At 46.8% G+C, this 21,904-nt stretch overlaps 2 protein-coding genes across 3 annotated transcripts in view; one reads left to right on the top strand and one right to left on the bottom strand.

The window, feature by feature from the left end:
- Window positions 1–1,925, bottom strand: part of IQCH (IQ motif containing H) — a 51,298-nt gene extending 49,373 nt beyond the window's left edge. Inside the window, exons 1-5 of the mRNA XM_077785813.1 lie at window positions 1,868–1,925; window positions 1,444–1,573; window positions 1,115–1,231; window positions 680–777; window positions 269–377 (exon numbers count right to left, since the gene is read on the bottom strand). Coding sequence (XP_077641939.1) covers window positions 269–377; window positions 680–777; window positions 1,115–1,204 — 297 coding nt within the window. The 5' untranslated portion in view covers window positions 1,205–1,231; window positions 1,444–1,573; window positions 1,868–1,925. The remainder of the gene's footprint in view (window positions 1–268; window positions 378–679; window positions 778–1,114; window positions 1,232–1,443; window positions 1,574–1,867) is intronic.
- A 131-nt stretch (window positions 1,926–2,056) lies between these two features.
- Window positions 2,057–21,303, top strand: AAGAB (alpha and gamma adaptin binding protein). 2 transcript variants are annotated; one of them, XM_021552622.3, is made up of 10 exons: window positions 2,057–2,153; window positions 7,758–7,948; window positions 8,456–8,552; window positions 9,217–9,306; window positions 11,673–11,756; window positions 16,462–16,544; window positions 16,948–17,035; window positions 17,652–17,756; window positions 18,047–18,096; window positions 18,650–21,303. In XM_021552622.3, the coding sequence occupies exons 1-10, from the start codon at window positions 2,078–2,080 to the stop codon at window positions 18,725–18,727; spliced, it is 942 nt and encodes a 313-aa protein (XP_021408297.1). In that variant the 5' UTR covers window positions 2,057–2,077; the 3' UTR covers window positions 18,728–21,303. The 2 variants fall into 2 exon arrangements, with proteins under 2 accessions (XP_021408297.1, XP_021408298.1); XM_021552623.3 differs by lacking the exon at window positions 18,047–18,096.
- The last annotated feature ends 601 nt before the right edge of the window (window positions 21,304–21,904 follow it).

Genomic DNA, 21,904 nt, shown 5'->3' with positions numbered 1-21,904 from the left:
AAGTGGCTTTGTCAGCCTGGCTGGGTGGGAAATGCCAGTTCCACACCTGCATGGATGACTCTGGAACCTTTCCCCATTTAAATGTTATCCTGGGCTGGGAGAAGGTTCCTGTCTCAGCTGCTCCTTCTGCTGATTTTTTTAACACTTTCACCATGGGGTGTTACCAAACCCTGACTCTGTGGGCAGTCAGAGCATTATGGGATGCACAGGACACCAAGCACTCCTGGAATGTGGCTGCTGGCAGAGGGATCAGGGTGTGGTTCCAGACCTGAGAGCCCTGGCACACACGTGGGGCTGATCTGCTGCACCTCTGCACAGTCAGGGGCTCAACTGGTGGCAGAACCAGCTGCTCCTGACAGGCACCAAAAGGAAGATCCCTGGTGGAGAGAGAAACAGGCAGTGAACTTCCTAAAAATTGCTTGGATTTCACCCGTTAAACCCACTCTGCTTCCACCCAAACAACTGTATTTCTATTTAAACTTGCATTTAACCACACGAGTTAGCAGAGCACTGCTGGGGCCACCTAGAATTGCATTTACATTTGTATTTTTTTTTAACTTAAAATCGAAAAAGGAAAGGACTAAACGAACTTTTTCTAGGTCAATACTCCCATTTGCTTTACATGATTACATCACCTCAGTTTTTGTGTCTTGCTGCAATAAACATCTGTTTCACTCACCACTTAGGGGGCTCTTTGGAATTCCCTTCTTTATTACCAGCTGAAGAAAGAGTTAACTCTTGGCCATTTGTAACATTGAAATAATTTTCAGCATGCTTCTGTGAAGGAAAAAATTATTTTTAGCCTATTATAAAGATACAGGGGATATTAATTTTATTTAACTCAGTTCATTAAGCAACCGGGTCTTTGCTTGACTGAAAAACTGATAAACTTTTTGTCTCAGTCAGACTAAAAATCTGATTTTGGCTGACCAAGATCATTTAATTCTGATGACCCAAAAAGGGAGGCATCATTCTGAACTGTAATGTCTGAGTAATCTCATCAGCTGCTGATTGGAAAGGGATCTTGTAACTCAAAAAATAAGTGGCCTGAGTGAATTATTAACACAGACTTTAAAAACAGAGTAATTTTCTAGGTCTGCTCTATTTTACTTACTCTCAGCCCAAGTTCAGTCCTTTCAGTTGCGTTTCTGAGGTCACAAATATCCATGGTTTCTGCATTTCCCTTCACGTTAGTTTTTTCCATTTTAAGCTTCTGAAGGTCTTCCTGAATCTAAAAAGCAAGTTGGGACAAAAATCATACCTGCAACCAAACCCCATGGGGTTAGGTAGGATTTAATTCAAATTAAATTATTCCTAAATACGGGAAAAAAAATATCCATGCAGATATTTATACGGTTCTGTACTATTATAAGAGACTACAAAGCCAATTACTTAAACTCACTGATTGCAGAAAGGCTGGAAAAACTAAATTTTCAAACAAACCTCACAAAGCAGTGACAATAAACTTCAGGACTGCGATTCTCCGCTTAAGGAATGATGTATCCTCACGCAGGTGCTTTCACGGGGCAGGGGATCTCAAAACCCTTTAGGAGAGACACAAACTCCAGGCAGCCTGCGAGGAGAGCACAGCCCACGTCAAACCCGTGTTATTTACGTTAACAAACACCTCCGAGCTCCCGAACCCCGCAGCAGCACCCACAGCTCCCTCACGCCGCTGCCCCTCAGCGCATCGCCCGGCCCCTCACAGCAGCACCGGGCGCGCCGCGCCTCAGCCGAGGGACACCCCGCGGTGCCGCGGGACACCCCAGGTTGCTGAGGGACACCCCAGGGCGTCCCGGCGGCTCTGGCGGGGCGGGAGAGGCCGGTCCGGGCGGGAGGTGCCGCTCCCGGCGCTGTCCGAACCCACCCGGCAGCGCCGGCCCCGCTCCGGCCATGGCGGCGCCGCCGCGCCCGGCAACGGGACGCGCCGGCCGGGCCGCACCATCCGCCCCGCCGCCGGGAGGGGGGGACGGCGCATCCAGCGGGGGCCGAGCCCGCGCTCCGCCCGCTCCCTCCCCCGCCGTCCCCCCCGCGGGCGGTGGTAGCGGCGCGGCGGAAGGGGCGCGGCGCGGGCGCCATGGCGGCGGCGGCGCGGCCGCTGGCGCTGCTCACCAGCTGCGCCGCGGGCTTCGCGCCCGAGGAGCTCGTCAAACGTGAGTCGGGGCCGCCGCGGCGCCCGAGCGGGCGGAACCAGGGGCTGCGGCTTGCCCGCGCGAATCAGGCTGGCAGCGGATCCCTCCAGACCTGGCCCTTACGGGGGCTGTTTTCCCCTCAGGATCGCAGTTCTCCCCTCAGCCTCGCTGCTATCTCCTCACAGTCTTAGTATTTCCCTCAGGGTCGCTGCCATTCCCTCACGGTCTCAATCCTCCCCTCAGGATCGCCGCCATCCCCCCACAGTCCCAGTTTCCCCCTCACGGTCCTAATTTTCCCCTCAGGATCGCCGCCGTCCCCTCACGACCAATTTTCTCCTCAGGGTCGCTGCCATCCCCTCACGGTCTCAATCCTCCCACCTCAGGGTCGCCGCCGTCCCCTCACGAACCAGTTTCCCCTTCGGGGTTCCTGCCATCCCTTCACGGTCCCAATTTTCCCCTCAGGATCGCCGCCGCTCCCTCACGACCCAATTTTCTCTTCAGGGTCGCTGCCGTCCCTTCACGGTCTCAATTTTCTCCTCAGGGTCGCTGCCATCCCCTCACGGTCTCAATCCTCCCACCTCAGGGTCGCCGCCGTCCCCTCACGACCCAGTTTCCCCCTCAGGGTTTCTGCCATCCCTTCACGGTCCCAATTTTCCCCTCAGGGTCGCTGCCATCCCCTCACGGTGTCAATTCTCCTCCCTCAGGACCCAATTTTCCCCTCAGGGTCGCTGCCATCCCCCCACAGTCCCAGTTTCTCCCTCACGGTCTCAATTTTCCCCTCAGGGTCACCGCTGTCCCCTCACGACCCGGTTTTCCCCTCAGGGTTGCTGCCATCCCTTCACGGTCCCAACTTTCCCCTCAGGGTCCCCATTTCCCCCTCACGGTCTCAATTTCCCCTCAGGTTCTCATTTTCCCTTCACGGTCGCAGTTCTCTCAGGGTCTCAATCCTCCCCTCAGGACAGGAGGATTGCAGCCCCCGACCCCTTGCAGAGGGTGTCAGCAGCTTCCTTAGTGCTTTAAGGAAATAATTCACCGCTTTCTCAGTGGGGAAGGATTAAAAGGGAAAGCTAAAAATTGTGTCTGTTCTGCAGCTGCTAGAATTGCAGATTACATTTGGTACCGAGTAGGTAGAACTCATTCAAGTAGGAAGTAGTTTTCCCAGGAACCACTTGCCATTTTTATGGCTCAAAAGGGGAACACAAGAATAAGATCTGATAGTAGAGGAAACCATGGTGGAATTTTGGGTAGTTTTAAAATCGGAGGATTCCAGGAAGAAGTTGTTCAGATCTTGGTGAATTCCAGGAAGAAGCTATTCGGATCTTGGTGAGCTCCCTATGTTAGGACAGCCTTGGTTTTTAGGGAGTTCACCAACAGTTTGCTGTGCACACCAAGATGTGGAATTTAACTCCCTCAAATCTTCTCTAGATTTGTTTTTCTCTCTTTCTGAGCAATTCTTACTTAGGACCTCACCAAGCACAGGGCTGCCCCCAGGAACTGCCTCCCTCCACCTCACTAAAGCACGTTTTGGAATAAAAATAACAGTACAAGATATTCAGCCCAAGGCTTCTCTGTCAAAGCAGCTGCAGGACACTGAATTATTTAAAGATTCCACACCAAAAAAATAGTATTATTAGCTTATTTTTTGAGGAAGGTGTAAGCAAATTGGAAGGAATTACTCAAGGTTCCTCTAGGTTTCCCCTTTGATTACTTTGCATAGTGAAATGAAACAGGTAGAAAAGGCAGGTGAGCAAAAAGCTACTTAATCTGAGGAAGTCGTAACATTTAAACTCAGATTTTTTTTAAACTAGCGCTCACTTTGAAATACCTCAGCTTCCACTGCTCCCAGTTCCAAATCTGGAGTCTTGTCTGTGTGTCCTCTGACTGGGTTACATTAAAATCCTCCTGAAAGAAATAAAATAATGGGATAAAATAAATACAATCAGCATCTTAAATCCTTGCTTTGTAAAACAAGTGAGATTCAGAGGCAGCAGACTGTAAAACATTCACAGGCAGGGATGGGGCAGCAGTGGGGAGGGTTTGGTGGGGTCAAACAGCCTGCCAGAACTTTTCAGGCCAATCCCAAGACTTTTTCCAGGGTTTTCCTCCTGTTAAATGGAAAATGGCTTGAGGATGAGAAGCAGCTGAGGGTACATTTGCTAGATACATTTTTATTTGTTGAGGTTTCTGCAGGGTGCTCTAAATGCTTTAATTCATGGGACACTGTGGCAAAACAAAGCTATTTAACGTGCTCAACATAGATCTGCCTGTTATTGTGATGTATTTGTCACAAAACTGCTAATAAGATTGGTTGAGTTTTCCTTCTGTCCGATGTGATTGTTCTTCCTTTTCTTTTTGGATTTTTACCACTCCCCTCCTCCCCTTCCCCAGCATATTTGGGTTCTCTTTACTCCTTGGTGTAATTTTAGGAGTATTTTTTATGGTTTATTCCACCAGGTGGCTCTCAAGGCCCAGAATGTGGGAACCATTCCGTGTACCTGACAGCTGAGGATTTGGGAGCATTTAGGGCATAATGTTCTTAAAACATTAATTCAGTCTGAAAAGCACTATGAAAAGTGGTCAGTATCAATCTCTTCGGGGGAAAAAACCTGCATAAAGAAATTGTAATAATTTTAAAAATTATTATTAGACACATAATGTACTAAAAGTGACTAAATAGCACTTGGGTATTAGAGAACTACTGCAAGAGAGCTACATGTGATTCTCTGATTATTTAACTCTTCTGAAAAGTTATTTCTGGTCTTCAACTCCCCTTTTTCAAGTGTATTTGCACTTTCAGAAGACTTAACAAGATTCAGCATTAAAAATGGGAGGGGATGTGAGATTTTATAATATTGTCATGTTCTTGCTTGTGTTCAAAATGATTATTTATCTTATCTGTATGATAAAATACGAAATTAAATGTCAATATTTAAGTCAGTAAAATGAGGGAACATTTTTGTTAATAGCTGAAAATAATTTCCAAAATATTTTTTTATATATATATATACACATATATATATACACACCTACCTATTGTCTGGTTTATTAAAATATATAAATACTTGTGAGTGAAGAAGGGACACAGCTGGTGAACTTGCTGAAAAACAGAAGGCAGTGACTGAGTGCCTGGAAGGAATGAAACCTTTTCCTCTGGAGAGGTTCCAGAGAAGTTTGGAAGTTCTGGAGCTGTGTGACACCAGGCAGGGTCAGTTCCTGAGCCACGAACTGATCTCGTGTGTCAGCTGCTGTTTGTTATTTAATGGTTTCTGGTACAAAAAGAGCAAAACCAGTCATGGGATCACCTGAAGAAGGGGAATCGCCCAGTGCAGGACAGGCCTTTGGAGGCTGCAGGAGGTGATGCTGGAGCAGCCAAAACTGGCTTCAGATCATCCCCTGGCTGAGCAGTTGCACATGAAAAAGGAGGAACTCCCTCAGAAGGGCTCAGCTGGACAAGCCACCTCCTTTTGCCATGTTAATTTTCTAGGAGTTTATTCTCATCATTTCCCCCTGAATTAGACACCAAACTCCTCTGGCTGAATTTCCTGTATTCATTCAAATCCAGGCTGTCTAGAAAAGAAATTTCTGAAATACTGGGGTGGTAAATACAGCCCTTAAAGCTAATTCCTGCATCAAATGAGAACTCAGTTTGAGTTACAGTGTATGTTTCTTTTGTAGTCTCTGCTTATTTGCTCTACAGACCAAAACCAAACTGTTCCAAGTGACTTTTTGGGGAGAAAACTGACAAACTGCTCAGTTTCCCGCAGTGATTTCTTACAGCTTCACAAGCAGCCCGAGCACAGCAGGTCTGAATCCTTTCACCAGGTTCCTGAAGCCCTTGGAGTTTAGTGTGCAACGTCCATTTTTTACTGGGAGAGAAATTTCACAGGGAATTGGCAAAACCTCAGCATGAAGGATGGGTAATCAGCAGCACAATGGGATGAAAGAAAACCCCTTAAAATACAGGAACAAGTAGCAAATAATAGGAAATGGGACATGGCCTCATTCTAGCAGTGCTTTGAGACCTAAATTTGTCCATGGACTCTTCTAAAATAGATATCCCTTACAAAGCAAATGTGAAATCCATATCAGCTTTTGAAAACTTTTTATGAAAGTTCTTTCCCTTTGTATCCTTGTTAGGGTGACTGACTCAGGTGACTTTAGAGCTGATTTCCTTCCTCACCCCATTTTCCTCCCTAAGTCTTCCTGCTGATTTCCTGGGTTTCAGTAATTTCTGTGCACCCTTTTGTTCTTAACCTCCTATGGCACTGACTTGTAATTCTGTTAGCTCAGACTGATTTTAATTTAGTTACTTATTTTTAACTGTCAAAACACTAGCAAGGGGAAATTAATATCATATTCAAAACAAAACCTCTGAGAATACAGAGCTCAGAATCCAGGTTTGTTCGGTCGTGACTCAGATCTTTGTCCCCCAGCTCCAAAGTGAGGTGGATAATCTTTGCATGGAATATCATCTGATTAAAGACCAGATATTCTGAAAAATAATTGCCATCCAACAATAAAATAAAACTTGAACCTGGAAAAGTCATTGAGATGTGGCACTTCTTATTTTAAGAAGCCCAGAGAGGAGACTCCTATTTCATCCTCTTAAAGAGGAAATGGCTACAGGTTTCTGTTTCCAAGGTCACATTTCTCCCTCAGATTCCACCTCCTCCTCAGGGCTGCAAATAATCCTGGTTTGCAGCTCTCCCTGCCTCGTGCCCTGTGCTCATTCACCAGATCCATTTCTCAGCTTTGCAGTTTACTTGTAAAAATCACTGCAGCCTTGGCAAGGAGGTTTTCCTGTCTCTTTACTAATAAGATACAGATAAATTCAAATTCATCTCCAGACTTTTTGGAACAGCCTGTTCCAGCAGCTCCAGGAACTCTCAGTACCTTAAAATACAAATCCTTGAAAAGCCATGTACTTTATTCTTTAACTCTTCTCCTGCCTGAGGCAATTCTGGATGACTCAGTCCATTTTAGAAATAATTGACCTTGTGTTCTAAAGTGCCCACGAGTTCATCCAGCCTGAACAAGATTTCCTGGCCTTTCCCTCAAGGAATAATGGGATGCTCTGCTTCAGCTCCAGGAGAGTTCCTGGGAAGGTTCCTACCTTGGAGGGCAGAGCTTGGCAGCACCTGAGCAAAGCACTGGATCCTAATGCTTGAGCTCCTGCATGGAATTTCATGGGAATTCCAGCTGAATTGTAGGAATTGGCTTTATTTTCTCATTAGTTACCTTCAGGTTTTGGCCACAGGTAAACAGATCTTTACATCTCAATGAGCATGCAAGGGTTGTAATAAAGTTTAGGTTTCTTCTCCATACATCCTGTTAACGGATACTAAGTTTGAGGTTAACACTTGAAAGGGCATTTCCAGGAAAACAAAAGGCTTTCTGCAGCTTCTGGGCCATATTTTATATTGAAAACTAGAACATAAACTCTTCTGAAAGCTAAGCAATAAAATCTAGGACAGAATAGCAAATTGAATTGAATTTTTAAAGATCTTGATTATGCACTGGTTTATTATAATAGAGATGGATCTGCTTTGGCACTCTACTTTCCTGGACAAATTATTTTCTTGCTGTTGGTTTTACCCTCCTCCTCACCCTTTTTCTGTCTTGCAGGTATCACAGGAAAAGATGACCTTACCGTGGGTGCAATAACGAGTGGAAGAGTGAATTTCTACCCCTGGACAATAGATAACAAATACTACTCTGCAGACATCCACCTCTGTGTGGTCCCAAACACATTCCACGTCACTGGAGAGATCGCCGAGGCTGTGCAGGCGTTTGTTGTGTACTTTGACAGCACAACAGTAAGGCTCTTTGCTTCATTCTCCTGCTGTATCTCTCATGTAGCTGCCCTGTCACAGTGAGAACCATAAATCAGAACCTCCATCCATCCCCTTTAAGCTGTTCTACTCATTGGCAGAAGATCAGTAATAAATACTAACTATTAAATTTCCCTGCTAACAATAGCAGCAGTTTCCTTCTCTCTTGCTACTCTCCTCCAGCTGGAAGAGGGTTTTTCAGGAGTCATTGTGCCACCGTGGCAAATCCAGCTCACCATCTCCTTATTTATTCCTAGCTGCTGCTGCTTCTTAAAGGCTCTTTTGGGACAGACACAATTTAGGGAGCTAAACTAAATTCAGGGCATTTCACCCAAAATTGTTTCTACTAAACCAGCAGCAGTGAAAACTGTTTTAGCAGAAACCAGAAAGGTTGAGACAAAAAAAGCCTATTTCTTTATATAATTCAGTTCTAATACTATTAAAAACTATTGTAGGATGTATTCCAAAGAAGACTTTTCTTTTCCCCTGTAGAAAACTGGACTGGAGGGTGTCTCTGAATGGCTGCCCCTGACAGAAGAGTGGCTGCCAGAAGTGATGATCCTGGTTTGTGACAGAGTATCTGAGAATGGTAGGAGACCCAAAAACTCCCATCCTCACTCAGAGCCATTAACCTGCATAATAATTAACTTTCTAATGACATCAACATTTGCTTCTCAGATTCTGGGTGAGAGTGGCCTGGAGAGCTCTGGGGAGCAGGAGCTGAAACCTTCAGTGGGATGTGGTTAGAACCGAGTCAGAATTTTACCAGATTGCTCAGTCAGCTCTGTCCTGCCACTGCAGGGGGACTAAAAGGCATTCCTGCTGCTGGATGTGCACGATCCTGCTGCGAAAAATGGGGAGGACTTGGTTGCTAATGCCATTTTTTTGACATTTGGACATGGAGCAGACACATTTGCTGTGGCTCTAGACAACAGCAAGCTGGGAGATGCAGGTGTGTCCCTGCAGCTTAATTCAGTGTCAAACCCAGAGTTAACAGAAGTCTTCATTCACACCTACATTTACCCTCTGCAAAACTATTCTATTCTGTTCCTCAGTTCCAAGCAGGAGTTTAACTCTATTTTTGGAACCCACAGTGAATGGAGGATCCATGTCAGCTGCATGCACTTTGCCATACACTCCAGATCAAGCAAATAACTTTGAGGGACTAAAACACAGCTAAATATTCTGATAAATAATGCTAGTGCTGGTCTCAAATCTGCACCTTTAATACCCATTTTTGTCTCCCAATTTAGGTGTAAACAGACAGAAAGCTCAAGAATGGTGCATCAAGCATGGCTTTGAGCTGGTAGAGCTCAGCCCTGAGGAGCTGCCTGATGAAGATGGTAGGTCTGCTGCTTCTCTTGCCATTTTGAGAATGAAAAAGTGCCCCAAAAATACCTTCTAAATAAAGTTATGCCCCTTGCAATTTCTGATATGCCACATGGTTACAGCATGGAATGCTCCCAGTTGGTAGGGCTGAGTCTCAGCTGTAAAAGGTCATGAGGGGGAGGAGGTTATTTCCTCTGAGAAATTCCATTTGTCCCCTCCCAAATCCAGCTGCTGTTTATGCGGGACCTACATAAAAATAATATCTGCTTCTTTTTCTGGCACTGCCCTAGGACTCTATTGATACATCAGAAGTTTATATTCCACTTGGAAAATCAATCTAAAGAAACATTTTTCTGCATGGGGGCAGAAAAATTCTGGTTTTAAAAAGACTTGAAAACTACTTTATGCTATCTTGGTACAAACTGACATGATAGGCTGAAAATGGCAGCTTGTTAAAAACATTTCAGAGCAACACGAGCTGTTACACAGGAAATAAATCAGTTTCAGAATCACTGGCTGCCCAACATTTTTAACTTAAAAAAAAACAAAAAGCCAGCAAGAAGAGTCAGAAGTGTGGTGTTCCACTCGTGAAAAGTGACCGTGCACTTCCTGACAGCCTTATCAGCATCAGCCTTATCTCCTCACTCCAGTGACACATAAAAGCATTTACACCTTACCTCTCTGGAGGAAAATGAGATAACTGCAGGCTGGAGAGGAATTAGTCGCTAACATTTGCTCTATTTCAGGTTCTCCAAGCACATTGCAGTCACCAAAAATAATTCACTATAAAATCCTCACTGGAACACCCCTTTCTCCCCTTTAAAGGCCTACTGAAATTGGATCTTGAGGAGCTCCCTCTCTCCCCACCATGCCCTTAAAAAGGTTTCCCATTTTTTCAGTCAAGGAGGGAGATTCACAGATTTGATTCACAGAAACTGGGAAAATCGGAAGTGAAGACTCCTTAGACTAAACAAACACTAATTGCTTTAAAAATAGTAACCTTAAATCAAGATATTTTTCTACTGAATAATTGCTGTAAAGAACAAGCTCTTTACCATTTATGGGAACAAGCTCTTTAGCATTTATTTAATGGGAGCAATAACAACTCAGGATGTTAATTTTTGGAATATTGGGATACATGTTCTTTCCTAGCTGTTTAATCTGGTAGTTGATTCACTGTGACTCATGCAGAGGAGGAACTGTGTTCCTGTGAGTAACTTATTTACCCCCCAAACATTTTGAGTGAGTTGCAAAAGGCACAACAGATGCTGTAAACACACTGGGCCAATCTCTGCTCGAGATTCTGACATTTCAGGCAGCTCATCTCAAATAAACTGGAACTTTTCTTTTGACTCATTGTCAGCTGTTGGCAGAGTCAGGACAAGAGCTCTGAACTGAGACTCTTGATAATGACTCTGATATCAAATCAAACAGCAGCCCAGAGGGCAAAACATCTGATTTCAGCCTTAAATGCATTTCTAAAGGCAGTTTCAGTTACTGCACCTGAGTCACTTGAGTTTGATTTCTAAACAAAAACACTTCTGTATCCAAAGGATTGTTTGGTTTTTTTTCCCCTTTGTCAACCTGCACAAACATGGGAAGCTGACTAAACTGAGGAAATGGGAAAACTGACTTGATCCGAAGTGGTGTCAGATCTATTCAGTAAATAAATTAAAATCTGAATAATGCTTTCCCTGGGCTTTCAAGTTCCTGTAATTCCCAGGGTTACTGGAACTTTTGTAGTTTGATATTGTGGGGACAGCTTTACAAATATTCCTTTCCATTGTTTACAGGCATCACACCCTTTTTAAATTGTTTTCTCAAGTTCTGTACTTTCTAAAAGAAAGAAAAGTAATTCTAATATCTATTTTATAATATATTTCTATGATGCAGGATTGTAAAAGACCTTGGGGTGAAAGATTCAAGTTTCCTGTCTGTTACTGTAAGATTTATATATATAAAAAGTATAATATACTTTTATATTATTATAGTTATTATTTATTATAATTTACTAGTTTATTGTTTATTATTAATTTTTATAATTATTATATATTTTTATTAAAGTGTATTATACTTTTATAATATGCTATGAAGATGTTACTTAATGTAGGCCTCCTGCTAAATATTTAACAAAAAGAATTTAGATATCTGCAAAACGCTGAGCACATTATCCCTGGAAGCTCAGCCCAAGAATGAGGCATTAATTTATTTTCCTTGGCCTCTCATCAATCAAAGGCGAAAGATCTGTGTTTTGTATCAGGAGCAGAATTGACAATGATTGTGAGAAGACAGGACAGGCCTCCAGCCCCTCTCTGGAGGCCTGTGGTGGTTTTCGGGTTGTTCTGAAGGGTTTCAGAGTCGCTCTCTGTGTTTGGTGCAGACGATTTCCCCGAGTCCACCGGAGTGAAGCGCATCGTGCAGGCCCTCAACGCCAACGTCTGGTCCAACGTGCTCATCAAGGGAGGTGGGTGCCCCTGGGCCTGGCCCAGCTCTGCAGGGCTGGGGGAGTTCAGGGGGAGCAGCTGGGTCAGCGCAGGCACAGCTGGAGCACTCGGGGACCTGCCCCAGGGAGCAGGAGGCTCCAGGCACTGCTTTCATCCTCCCTCCGTGTCCTGATGAGCTCACAGCAGTGGGTGAGATTTATCACGGAATCCTGGCATGCTTTGGGTTGGGAGGGACCTTAAAGCTCAGCTTATTCTCTGTCCCAGGGTGCTCCAAGCTCACCCAGCCTGGCTTTGGACACTTCCAGCCACAACTTCTCTGTGCCAGGGCCTCGCCACCCTCACAGGAAAGGATTTCTGTGTAAAACTCCCTCCTGTTCCAGCACCTGCTCCCTCTCTAACTCATACTCTACCAGTAATTTGAGTTAAGTATTCCATTAATTCTGCAGGTTGCAATGAAAACTCAAAGTTTGTTCCACCAAGCTCTAGTAGGAAATAGGTTGTAATTATGAGCTTTATCAGACTGATACAAGATTCAGTGTAGAAGTAAAGGAAGAGGACAGCAAGTGCAGAGATGAGATTTGGCAAAGGAGTCATGTCAAACGTTTAAGGGCTGTTTTTGCTACAGAAAACCCCACTTGAATACATGGAAACCACAGAAATTTTTGACAACAGTGCAAAAAATGGGCAACCCCAGATAATTTCCTGGGGAAGCTGATTATCAGGTGGAGTTAAAATTGTGGAAAAATCACTTTAGCCTTAGACTCATCAGAAAAGGAAATGCTGTGCCTTCCATTTACTTGAAAACCTTTGATTACCTTTCTAATCACACAAACTGCTGCAGAAAACGTAGGAAGATTAAACCTTTCAGGAGTGCTTGGCCTGGACTTTATTGTTCACAGAGCCTCATCCCACTGCCAACCTTCCAACACCTCTCTGCTCCCTGATGTCCCATTTCCCACTGCTGCGGCTTCTCCCTTCCTACAGCAATTAACCGTGGAATGATTTAAAGCTCTGAGGCTGCTGTTAATGTCTGTGTCTGCAGGGTGCTTGCTGGGACTCAGTAAAACCAGGATGAGAATTATTAACCTGCATTTTTAACGCAGCTTTCTGAGGATTTCTGATTCCCCATCAGCATTGAGGTGCAGGTGGGGTCTGATTCAGTGGAACCATTGCAGAGAACCAGGTAACCTTGGCAGATGGCATCAGGTTATCTCGCTTGTGCTAAAAGTGGGTTTTGACAAGACATTTCCTGTATTTGGCAGATGCCACCTTACAGAACAGCAGAATTTAGTCACATGCTCAGTTCCTCACAGGGGGGAAATTCCTGCACATCACTGGTGTGTTCTGTAAAGGTCAGACTCCTTGAAAAATCCTGATTTTCTCTCTGCACCGCACCAGCCCCACACAGCACTGCTGTACCAGCACAAACCCCTCAGGAAGTGAGCTATATTTGGAAGGTGTTGCAGCCTGACTGTGCCTTCAAAGGGAAATTGTTGAGCTCATTTTGCTTAAAATAAAACTTTTTACAACCTGTAACATATCTTTTGTTTTCAGCTTCCTCCAGATCCTAGAAACTGCCATGTAAATCCAGCCTCAGCTTTTCCCCTGAATGAACTGTAATTCCTGGCTGGTTGAAAACCATGCAGGGAAGAGTTATCAGAGACCTTAAGAGAGCTCCAGTAGTAAATGTGGAGTAGCAAATACTTACAGCACTGTTAGGTGTAGCCTTAATTCAACAGCATTGCCTGAATTCAAAAACCCATTTCCATGAGAATTTAGATTTACAGACAGAGCAGGAATAACTTTTTTCAAGCACAAACACCAAACTCACAATATTTTATTGCATTAAGCCCTAACACAATTCTCAAGCTACAGGGTTTTTTCACATACCTATTAATTAAAATTTTCAACTTCAGATTTTTTTCTCCCACCATTAACTGCATCATTCTCACACAGATCCATAAAAAGAATTGTTAAATGTAACACAGTTGAATTAGAAACAAGTTTACACCAAGTAACCAATCCCACATGCTTTGTGAGTAAGTGGAACAGCATTATCTCTACTCCAAGCCACACAAGCAGTCTTACCTGGGAGTCTCCCAGGAGCAAATCCCTTCTGGAGCTGGTGTAAAGTTGGTTCCCCAGGCCTTGGAGCTCCCTTCAGTCTCTGGAAGTTTTCTTGAGCAGGAGAACATGAGGGATTCTCCAGGTAGCACATTTCCCTCCCCACAGAGGTATTAAACTGCTGTTGCCTTCTCAATCCCTGCAAGAGCCTCTGTGGCAAGAAGAGAAACCATTTCCAGCCCTCTTGAAGAGGCTGCTTGGCTTCTTTCCTGCTTAAATCCCAGCTTGAGTGATCCCAGGTGAAGCTGCTTACCTCAGGTGGGGCCAGGAATGAGCCTGGCTCTAATCACAGCCAATTAACCTGATTTAGGGAGGCCGTTCAAACAAATTGTGAATTTTGATGTGTTAATTCCAATTTTATGTATAAGGATCACCATGTGTCAGCTGGAGACAGACTGGAGGAATAATAATGGATAAAGGCAGTAGAAAACACTTGGCTATGAAACAGGAATCTGGGAATACTGAATCCATGTTCAGAGCATCATGAGTGATTCCTGTGAAACTGCACAGGGATCTGGAATGGTTTGGGTGGGAAGGGACCCTAAATCCCATCCCATTCCACCCCTGCCATGGCAGGGACACCTCCCATGCCCCAGGCTGCTCCCAGCCCTGTCCAGCCTGGCCCGGGACATTCCAGGGATCCAGGGGCAGCCCCAGCTGCTCTGGGCTCCATCGTAGCCACTGACTCCTCCAATAAGTGGGATGAGCTAATTTTTGGCTTTCCTGCCTTAAGAACACTGTGTAAGGCATCACCCACTTCCTGAATTGCACCCAGAAGTTGAAGTAACTTTTACATCCAATAAAAGGAGTTTATAGGAAGGGTTTTCCAAGGGTGTGCCTGCAACCAAGTGTTGTGTCTGCCTCCTCCCTAAACACGGATCCAGGGACAAATAGCTGCTGTTCAGAGATCCCTGCTGCACACTCCAGGTTTTTCAGAAAGGGATGACATTTGCAATAATTCTGGCTGAGGTTCTGCAGGGATGGGGGAGGGAATGTGGAGCCCCTGCCATTTTTCTGTGCAGGACAAACTCTAATCCCAGCTATGAACGAGGGCCATGATTAGATCACTGCATCCACCCCTCTGCCAGTGTGGGAATGTTCTCTCTGCAGGACATTCTGCACTGCAGTGTCCAGCCTTGCTTGAGGTGACTCAGAAATTGGCTCCATGTCCACCTTCACAGCTTCCCCAAAGCCAGCTCTCTGCTCAGCCCGTGAAACTTGGGGAAGCTGCTTTGCTGTGGGATGCAAATCCCAAACTTTCATCCTCCAGCTCCTGTTCATTGACCTGCTGGGCTTCATGGGCAGCTGAACGTTTTCCAGGGAATTCATTCAGCTCCCCTGATTCACTTCTCCCCACCCTTTGGCCAGGGATCTGTTAAAGCAGCAAAAGGGGATAAAGCAGAGCCAGTGGCCCCAAACACGTGCCAGGGATGGGGCAGAACAGATCAGCTGCAGGAGCAGGGAACAGGGAGTGGGGGCTCAGGAATTCTCTCTTGGAGATGTGTTTGTGTGAGTGCTGGATGGGCTCAGTTACACATCCAACCCCTCAAAATGAGAGTCTGGAGAAATGGCAGGGAAATTTGGACAGAGCATCCAAATGACATCACCTCAACAGTTGAGTCTAGAGCTTAGTCATGAGTGTAATAATTTAGAACATACTTCTTGTAAAAAGTAACATTAAATCTTTCTTCTGGCAGAAGTCATTGTTTCCTGGCTATTTCTGGTACAACAGCTTCACATAATTTCAGTTTTAGTTGACTAAAATATGAAGGTTTGCAGAAAAATCTCCTGAGTGCCTTGTGTAACTGCAAATATTTACTACTCAGTGCAAGGCCAGTTTGTAAGGAGTAGTAAACTGACTTAGAAAAACCTGACTTGGTAAAAAACACCTCATCATATCACCCATTATGCACATATTTTTATATAAAACAGGTTTTAAAATACAGCCAGTTTAAATTAAAAATACCCCACCACATTTATTATCTTAGATGACTGTTCAGGTTTGAAATCACTTTTTAGGCTGGGCTTTAAAAGAGCACTGTGATACACCCTAGGCCAGCAGTGGGGAGTTCCCAGAGCACCTTGCAGTGAGAAGAAACCCTGGATTTGATGGATGAATCCACCCAGGAATTCTGAATTCCATATTTAACAATTTTCTCTGCCGTGACTGTCGTGCTCAGCCTGTTCAGACAATGTGTGAGCAAAGGCTCTCGTTGCCTTTCCTGAATCCAAGCTCAGACTCGGTGCTGCTTCCCATGGAGGCTAAACCTGAGCACCAGGAACAGCAAATTCTGCTTTGGATTTTCCAGCTGCCTCGTTTGGAATTTTCCAGCTCAGATCCCAACAGAGCAGAGGCTTCCAACGAGCTTTAGAAAGAAAGACCCCACATCTCCTGTGGCTCACACATCTCTTCCCTGGGGGAACATTTGGTAGCAAATGGTGCAGGCACAGTTTAAAGCTTAGAGATGATGTGAAATTTCAGCTTAAGTTCTGTTTCCAAGTGCACTGGCACAGTTTTCCGGGGTGCTGTGGAACACTCCCTCTCCCACCTGGCCTGTCCCAGTATTTGCAGTAATTTTGCACTTTGTGCTTTGTTTGCAGACAGGACCCAGGGCTTTGGTCTGCTCAGCACCTTGGCAGGAGCAACCAGGAGCCGTGGCTGTGAAGAGACCCCGGAGACAGAAGTAAACAGTAATTCCAGTAATTCCTGGTTCCTGCTCTGCTCAGGCCCTGCCTGCATCCATTGGGGGGTGCCTGGGACCTCCCCACTGTGCCTCAGAGCCAAAGGGAGGAGCACTAAAAGCTCCACTCAGGATGGGTTTGATTATATCCAAATGATTCCCTTTGGGTAAAAGAAAACCTGTCGTTTTGTGGTGTTATTTGAAAAACACCAACAAATCCATGCTGAAATCCCTTCATGCAGCACCAATTCCCAGTGCTGCAGAAGGGGCTTCTCATGGCACAGGTTTTGCAGTAACACTTTGAGATAAAGTGCAAGGTTTTGAAGGAAAAGCAGGAGGCACCTGATTTGCTGCTGCTGTTTTTTCATGCATTGCTGGATTCTGAAATATCTCTGTTTCCTGACAGTCCAACCCTTCTCCAGGAGACAGGGAAGAATCAGATGGTGGAGAGGATGGAGCTGGCACAAACAGCCTGGAGCCTGACAGTGCTGCAGGTGAGCTCAGCACAGAGCCCCTGGCCCCAGGGGAAAGTGGGGGACAAAGGAGAGTCCTTAAATCCCTGCAGCATTCCAGGAGCTGGGACTGCCTTACAGCTGGGGGTGAGATCTGCATGCTTGATGTGGTCTCAGCACAGCTCATCACTCTTTGATTCACTCTGTGGCTGTTTCTGGACAGATCCTGGAATCAGCAAAAAATCTTAACTACTGGATGAGCTCACGTGTAATGTATCACAGAACCATGGAATCTGGAGTATTTTGGGTTAGAAGGGACTTTAAAAATCACCCCATTGCACCCCTGCCATGGCAGGGACACCTTCCACTGTCCCAGGCTGCTCCAAGCCCTGTCCAACCTGGCCTTCAGGGATCCAGGGGCAGCCACAACTGCTCTGGGCACCTGTGCCAGGGCCTGCCCACCCTCACAGGGATGAATTCCTTCCATAAAATTAATCACCACTGTAACAATGCCATGATTTGTCTGTATGAGCAATCAGTAAATTGTTTCTTTCTCTCCTATGACATTGGGATTTGCAAATGGGATTTGCAGCTGTTAAAATCCTGGTTTTCTAGTGAGAAAGCAGAATAATTTCTCTTCAACCGAGCTCTCTTTCAGATCCCATGCTGGATATGGACATCCAGGAGCTGGCCAGCCTGACCACGAGGGATGGGGACCTGGGGAACTTCGAAAGGCTCTTCTCAAAGCTGAAAGAAATGAAAGGTAACGCACCAGGAGAGCTGGACCTGAGCTCTGGCACCTCCTGCAGGGGCTCGGAGAGAGCCAGGAGTGAGTTGGGAGGCTGTGAAATTCCTGTTCTCCTGCCTCAAGTCCTTTAGAAGTAGCTGCTCTTTCCATTCATTCACCCTTCATCTTGATAATGCTCTTGAAAGCAACTCTGGGAGTTCCCCAATCCAGGAGCAGGAGGTGCTCGGGAGTTCCCAAATCCAGGAGCAGGAGGTGCTCACTGCTCACTCCTGAGCTTCACAACCCCAATCCTCTCCTTCCCACAGACAAAGCTGCCACGCTGCCTCACGAGCAGAGGAAGCTGCACGCAGAGAAGGTGAGCCTTTGGAACTGGGGTGGGAATCAATCAAATGGGTGTTTTCTTTCCATGCCACAGTTCCTGCTCCTGGAGAGTTCCTGGATTAAGAGTAGAGAGAACAAACCACACAGTCCTAGGGAAGACATGTCAGGTATCTCCCAAAAATTGAATAATGTGGAAGTTTGAAATATCAGAAAAGCATAAAATCCTGGAATGGTTTGGGTTGGAAGAGACCCTAAAGATCATTTCATTCCACCCCACTGCCATAAAAAAAAGACTGAAAGCCCTGCAGTCACTGGGGGTGCTGGCCAGCTTCCACAGGTCAATGGAAAAGTGGATCTCTGGAAAATTTAATGATGCCTTAAATAGCACAGGTTCTGTATCCCAGGTGCCTGACCTGAACCATTGCCTCTGTGCCTCTGAAATTCCTTCACCTCAGAGAGGATTACACTTACAGACCTGCTTGCCAGATTGAGCTGCTGCTCGGTTCCTACTCTTTGGATGGGAAATACAAAACCTTCAGCCATTTGATGGGAATGTTCTCCCTTTCCCATCTTTTTTGCCATTGTAGGTGGCCAAAGCCTTCTGGATGGCGATTGGAGGAGACAGGGATGAGATTGAAGGTCTCTCCTCGGATGAAGAAAACTGAATTCCTCTGCAGCTGGAGGTGCCAGAGCAATCCTGAGGGAATGATCCTTCCCTGAATTAGTGTTCATTGCCAAAAACCCCTTTTAGCTGTAGCTGCTTCCCTTGGTGACAGCATTCCCCATGTTCCACATTCCACAACATCTCCTGGCTCCAGAGGCTTTGTCTGAGTGTCCTGCCTCCTCTCCCTGAGGATGTTGGAAGGTGACACGTGTGTGATTCAAGGAAACAGGGATGAGTTTACATTTTTCAAATGAACATTTTTATGATTTCCTCTCTGGGGTTTAAATAAACAAATGTACTCCCAGTTATCTCTGCACACAGGGCTGGGGCTTGGGAAGTGACTCCTGAATTCCAAGCTCCATTTTTCAGCTCTGGGGCTCTTTGATGGTTTCATGGAGCTTTTCCCAGTTCAGACTGGCCAGATTTGGATGTGCCATGAGCAGGAGTTGCTGGGCTGTGCCTGTGGGGGATGCTGTGCCAGGGCTGGGGGCTCCATGCTGCCAAGTGCCAAAGCCATTACACGTGGCCCCAGCCCGGGTTCTGTTTGGATTTTGCCTGTAGGGATGGGGCATCTCTGGAATGCCAGGTGTTGTCCACACTCCCTGGATTCCCAGTGAAATGCCAGATTGCTGCTGCTGCTCCAGGGTGGAATTCCCTGCCCAGACCTTGTGCAAGGCGTGGCAGAATGCAGGGAGCTGCTCTGGGGAGCTCTGTCCTCAGTTCTGTGCTCGGTTCCCAGCGCTGGGTCCCAAACACCCCGGTGCCCTGGAGGTGCTCGGTGCCCACACCCCGGTGTGCCTCAGGCACGGGGCTCAGAGGGATTCCTGGTCCTGGCTCCAGTCCCATCACTGCCACAGCAGCACGGGGCACAGCCTCTGCACGGACAGACATGGAACTCGGGGCTCAGAGGGATTCCTGGTCCTGTCCCAGTCCCATCACTGCCACAGCAGCACGGGGCACAGCCTCTGCATGGACAGACATGGAACTCAGGGCTCAGAGGGATTCCTGGTCCTGTCCCAGTCCCATCACTGCCACAGCAGCACGGGGCACAGCCTCTGCATGGACAGACATGGAACTCGGGGCTCAGAGGGATTCCTGGTCCTGGCTCCAGTCCCATCACTGCCACAGCAGCACGGGGCACAGCCTCTGCACGGACAGACATGGAACTCGGGGCTCAGAGGGAATTCCTGGTCCTGTCCCAGTCCCATCACTGCCACAGCAGCACGGGGCACAGCCTCTGCACGGACAGACATGGAACTCAGGGCTCAGAGGGAATTCCTGGTCCTGTCCCAGTCCCATCACTGCCACAGCAGCACGGGGCACAGCCTCTGCATGGACAGACATGGAACTCGGGGCTCAGAGGGATTCCTGGTCCTGGCTCCAGTCCCATCACTGCCACAGCAGCACGGGGCACAGCCTCTGCACGGACAGGGAAGGAAGGTGGAGCCTGGTGATGCCACCCTGGCTCCTCTGCTGCAGGCTCAGGCAGTGGATCTGTGGGAAGAGATCCAACAGATTCCCATGTGGAAGAATCTGGCCCCAAGAACTTTCCCATCTCAAAATCCACCCTGTTAAGCACCCTCAGTTAGGAATTCCAAAATTAACTTTTCCAATGTCCCCTAAATTGCCGAGTCCCAGGACACGGGTTTGCCATCGATTATTGGATGGCTTTCACAGTGCTCCCTGAATTCCCTTTTTAATGATGAAGCAAAGGTGAATGTAAATCATCCATTTCTTGGAATGCTGGGAGTCATTTCCTGCATCAAAACTGCAGCGTTTGAGGACAAGAACCGCAGCCTCATGAGCAGTTTGGGAAGTGTTTCTCAGCTGGAGCCTGAGCTGGAGCTCCCCATGGTGAAGCACCTGGTTTGGGAAGAATTCTGGAATGCAGAGACGCCCCAGGGAGCACCTGCCAGGGACACCTTCCCAAGCAGCTGCTGGGCCTTGCTGGGACTGCACTTCTCCCGTTCTCCACGTCTTCTTCCCAGCACAGAGAGTGGCACAGACCTGGAGGTGGCTCATTCCAAGCAGGGAATGGTTTCCATGTTGGCTTCTCGGTAGCTGAAGATTCTTTCTGCCCTTTCTAAATCTTTGTTGTGCAATGGTGATAAATGGCCAAAGTGCCAAGGGAGTAGAGTGGAGGCAGCGAAGGAAAAATGGACTTGGGCACTTTATAAACCCATTCTTTAGAGTTGTGATAGAGATGTGACTTTTTAAATTTAATGAGATCTTATCAGTTAAAACCTAGCACTTTGCTGCCTTTCTATGAGATAGCAGCAGCTCATTCCCATACTCAAAACTCTTTTAAACACGATTTATTGTAAATATGGGTCTTGTCTGTAGGGGCACAAATCATGGAGGCAGGACGTGTGGCTGGAGACACTGGGAAATAATTTAATGATCCTTGGAGGTCGTTGTGTTGTGGTTTAAAATCAAGATTTACTTTGTTGGTGGTTAATTATTTTTGTGGATTGTTTGGGGTTTTTCTGAAGAGACCCTTTGGTTTTGGCTATGGGATTTCTTTACAAAATAAGAAGTGTCAGAAATGAATAAAAGGGGCATTAGCGGAAAAGCAAAGTTGTGTCTGTCACTCGGCTTCTCTTCGTGCAGCAACAACAGAAGAATTCCCAGTTGGTTTCCACAGAATCCCAGAGTGGTTTGGGTGGGCAGTGCCCTTCCAGGCCCAGTGCCACGCTGCCACGGGCAGGGACAGCCCCAGCTTTGCCACCCTTGTCCCAGTCCAGGGCTGGCTGCTGCAGCATTCCCAGTGCTGGGCTGGCAGTTCCAGCTCGGGCGTTCCTGGCCGTGGCAAAGGCTTCCCTGCCACCAGCCCGGCTTTGGCCCCAGCCACACCTTCCAGGCCGTGGCAGTCCACTCTTTGTTTTGGCTGAGGCTTCGAGGATTTTAATTCCTGCCATTGGCGTTTCCAGCGGGGACCGGGACACCGAAGGCAGGCGACAGCCAGCACAGCCCCCAGCTCCGCTCCGAGTCTGCAGCCCGCCGGGCACGGAGCCTGCGCCGGACCCTTCATTACCACATGGCTGGAAACCCGAGTGGAAAACGTGTTCTCGTAAATCCTGTCGGGAAAAGGAGCCCAAAAGCAGAGAATTCCAGCGACACCCTCGGGGGGCCGCGAGGAGTTCACAGCACAGACCGCGCTGTGCCCTGTGCCGGCCGG

This window comes from Lonchura striata, chromosome 11 (assembly GCF_046129695.1).
Source record: "Lonchura striata isolate bLonStr1 chromosome 11, bLonStr1.mat, whole genome shotgun sequence".
In the NCBI taxonomy this organism is placed as follows: domain Eukaryota; kingdom Metazoa; phylum Chordata; class Aves; order Passeriformes; family Estrildidae; genus Lonchura; species Lonchura striata.
Note: the sequence above shows the minus strand (reverse complement) of the source record. Positions and strands in the feature narration are given on the sequence as shown.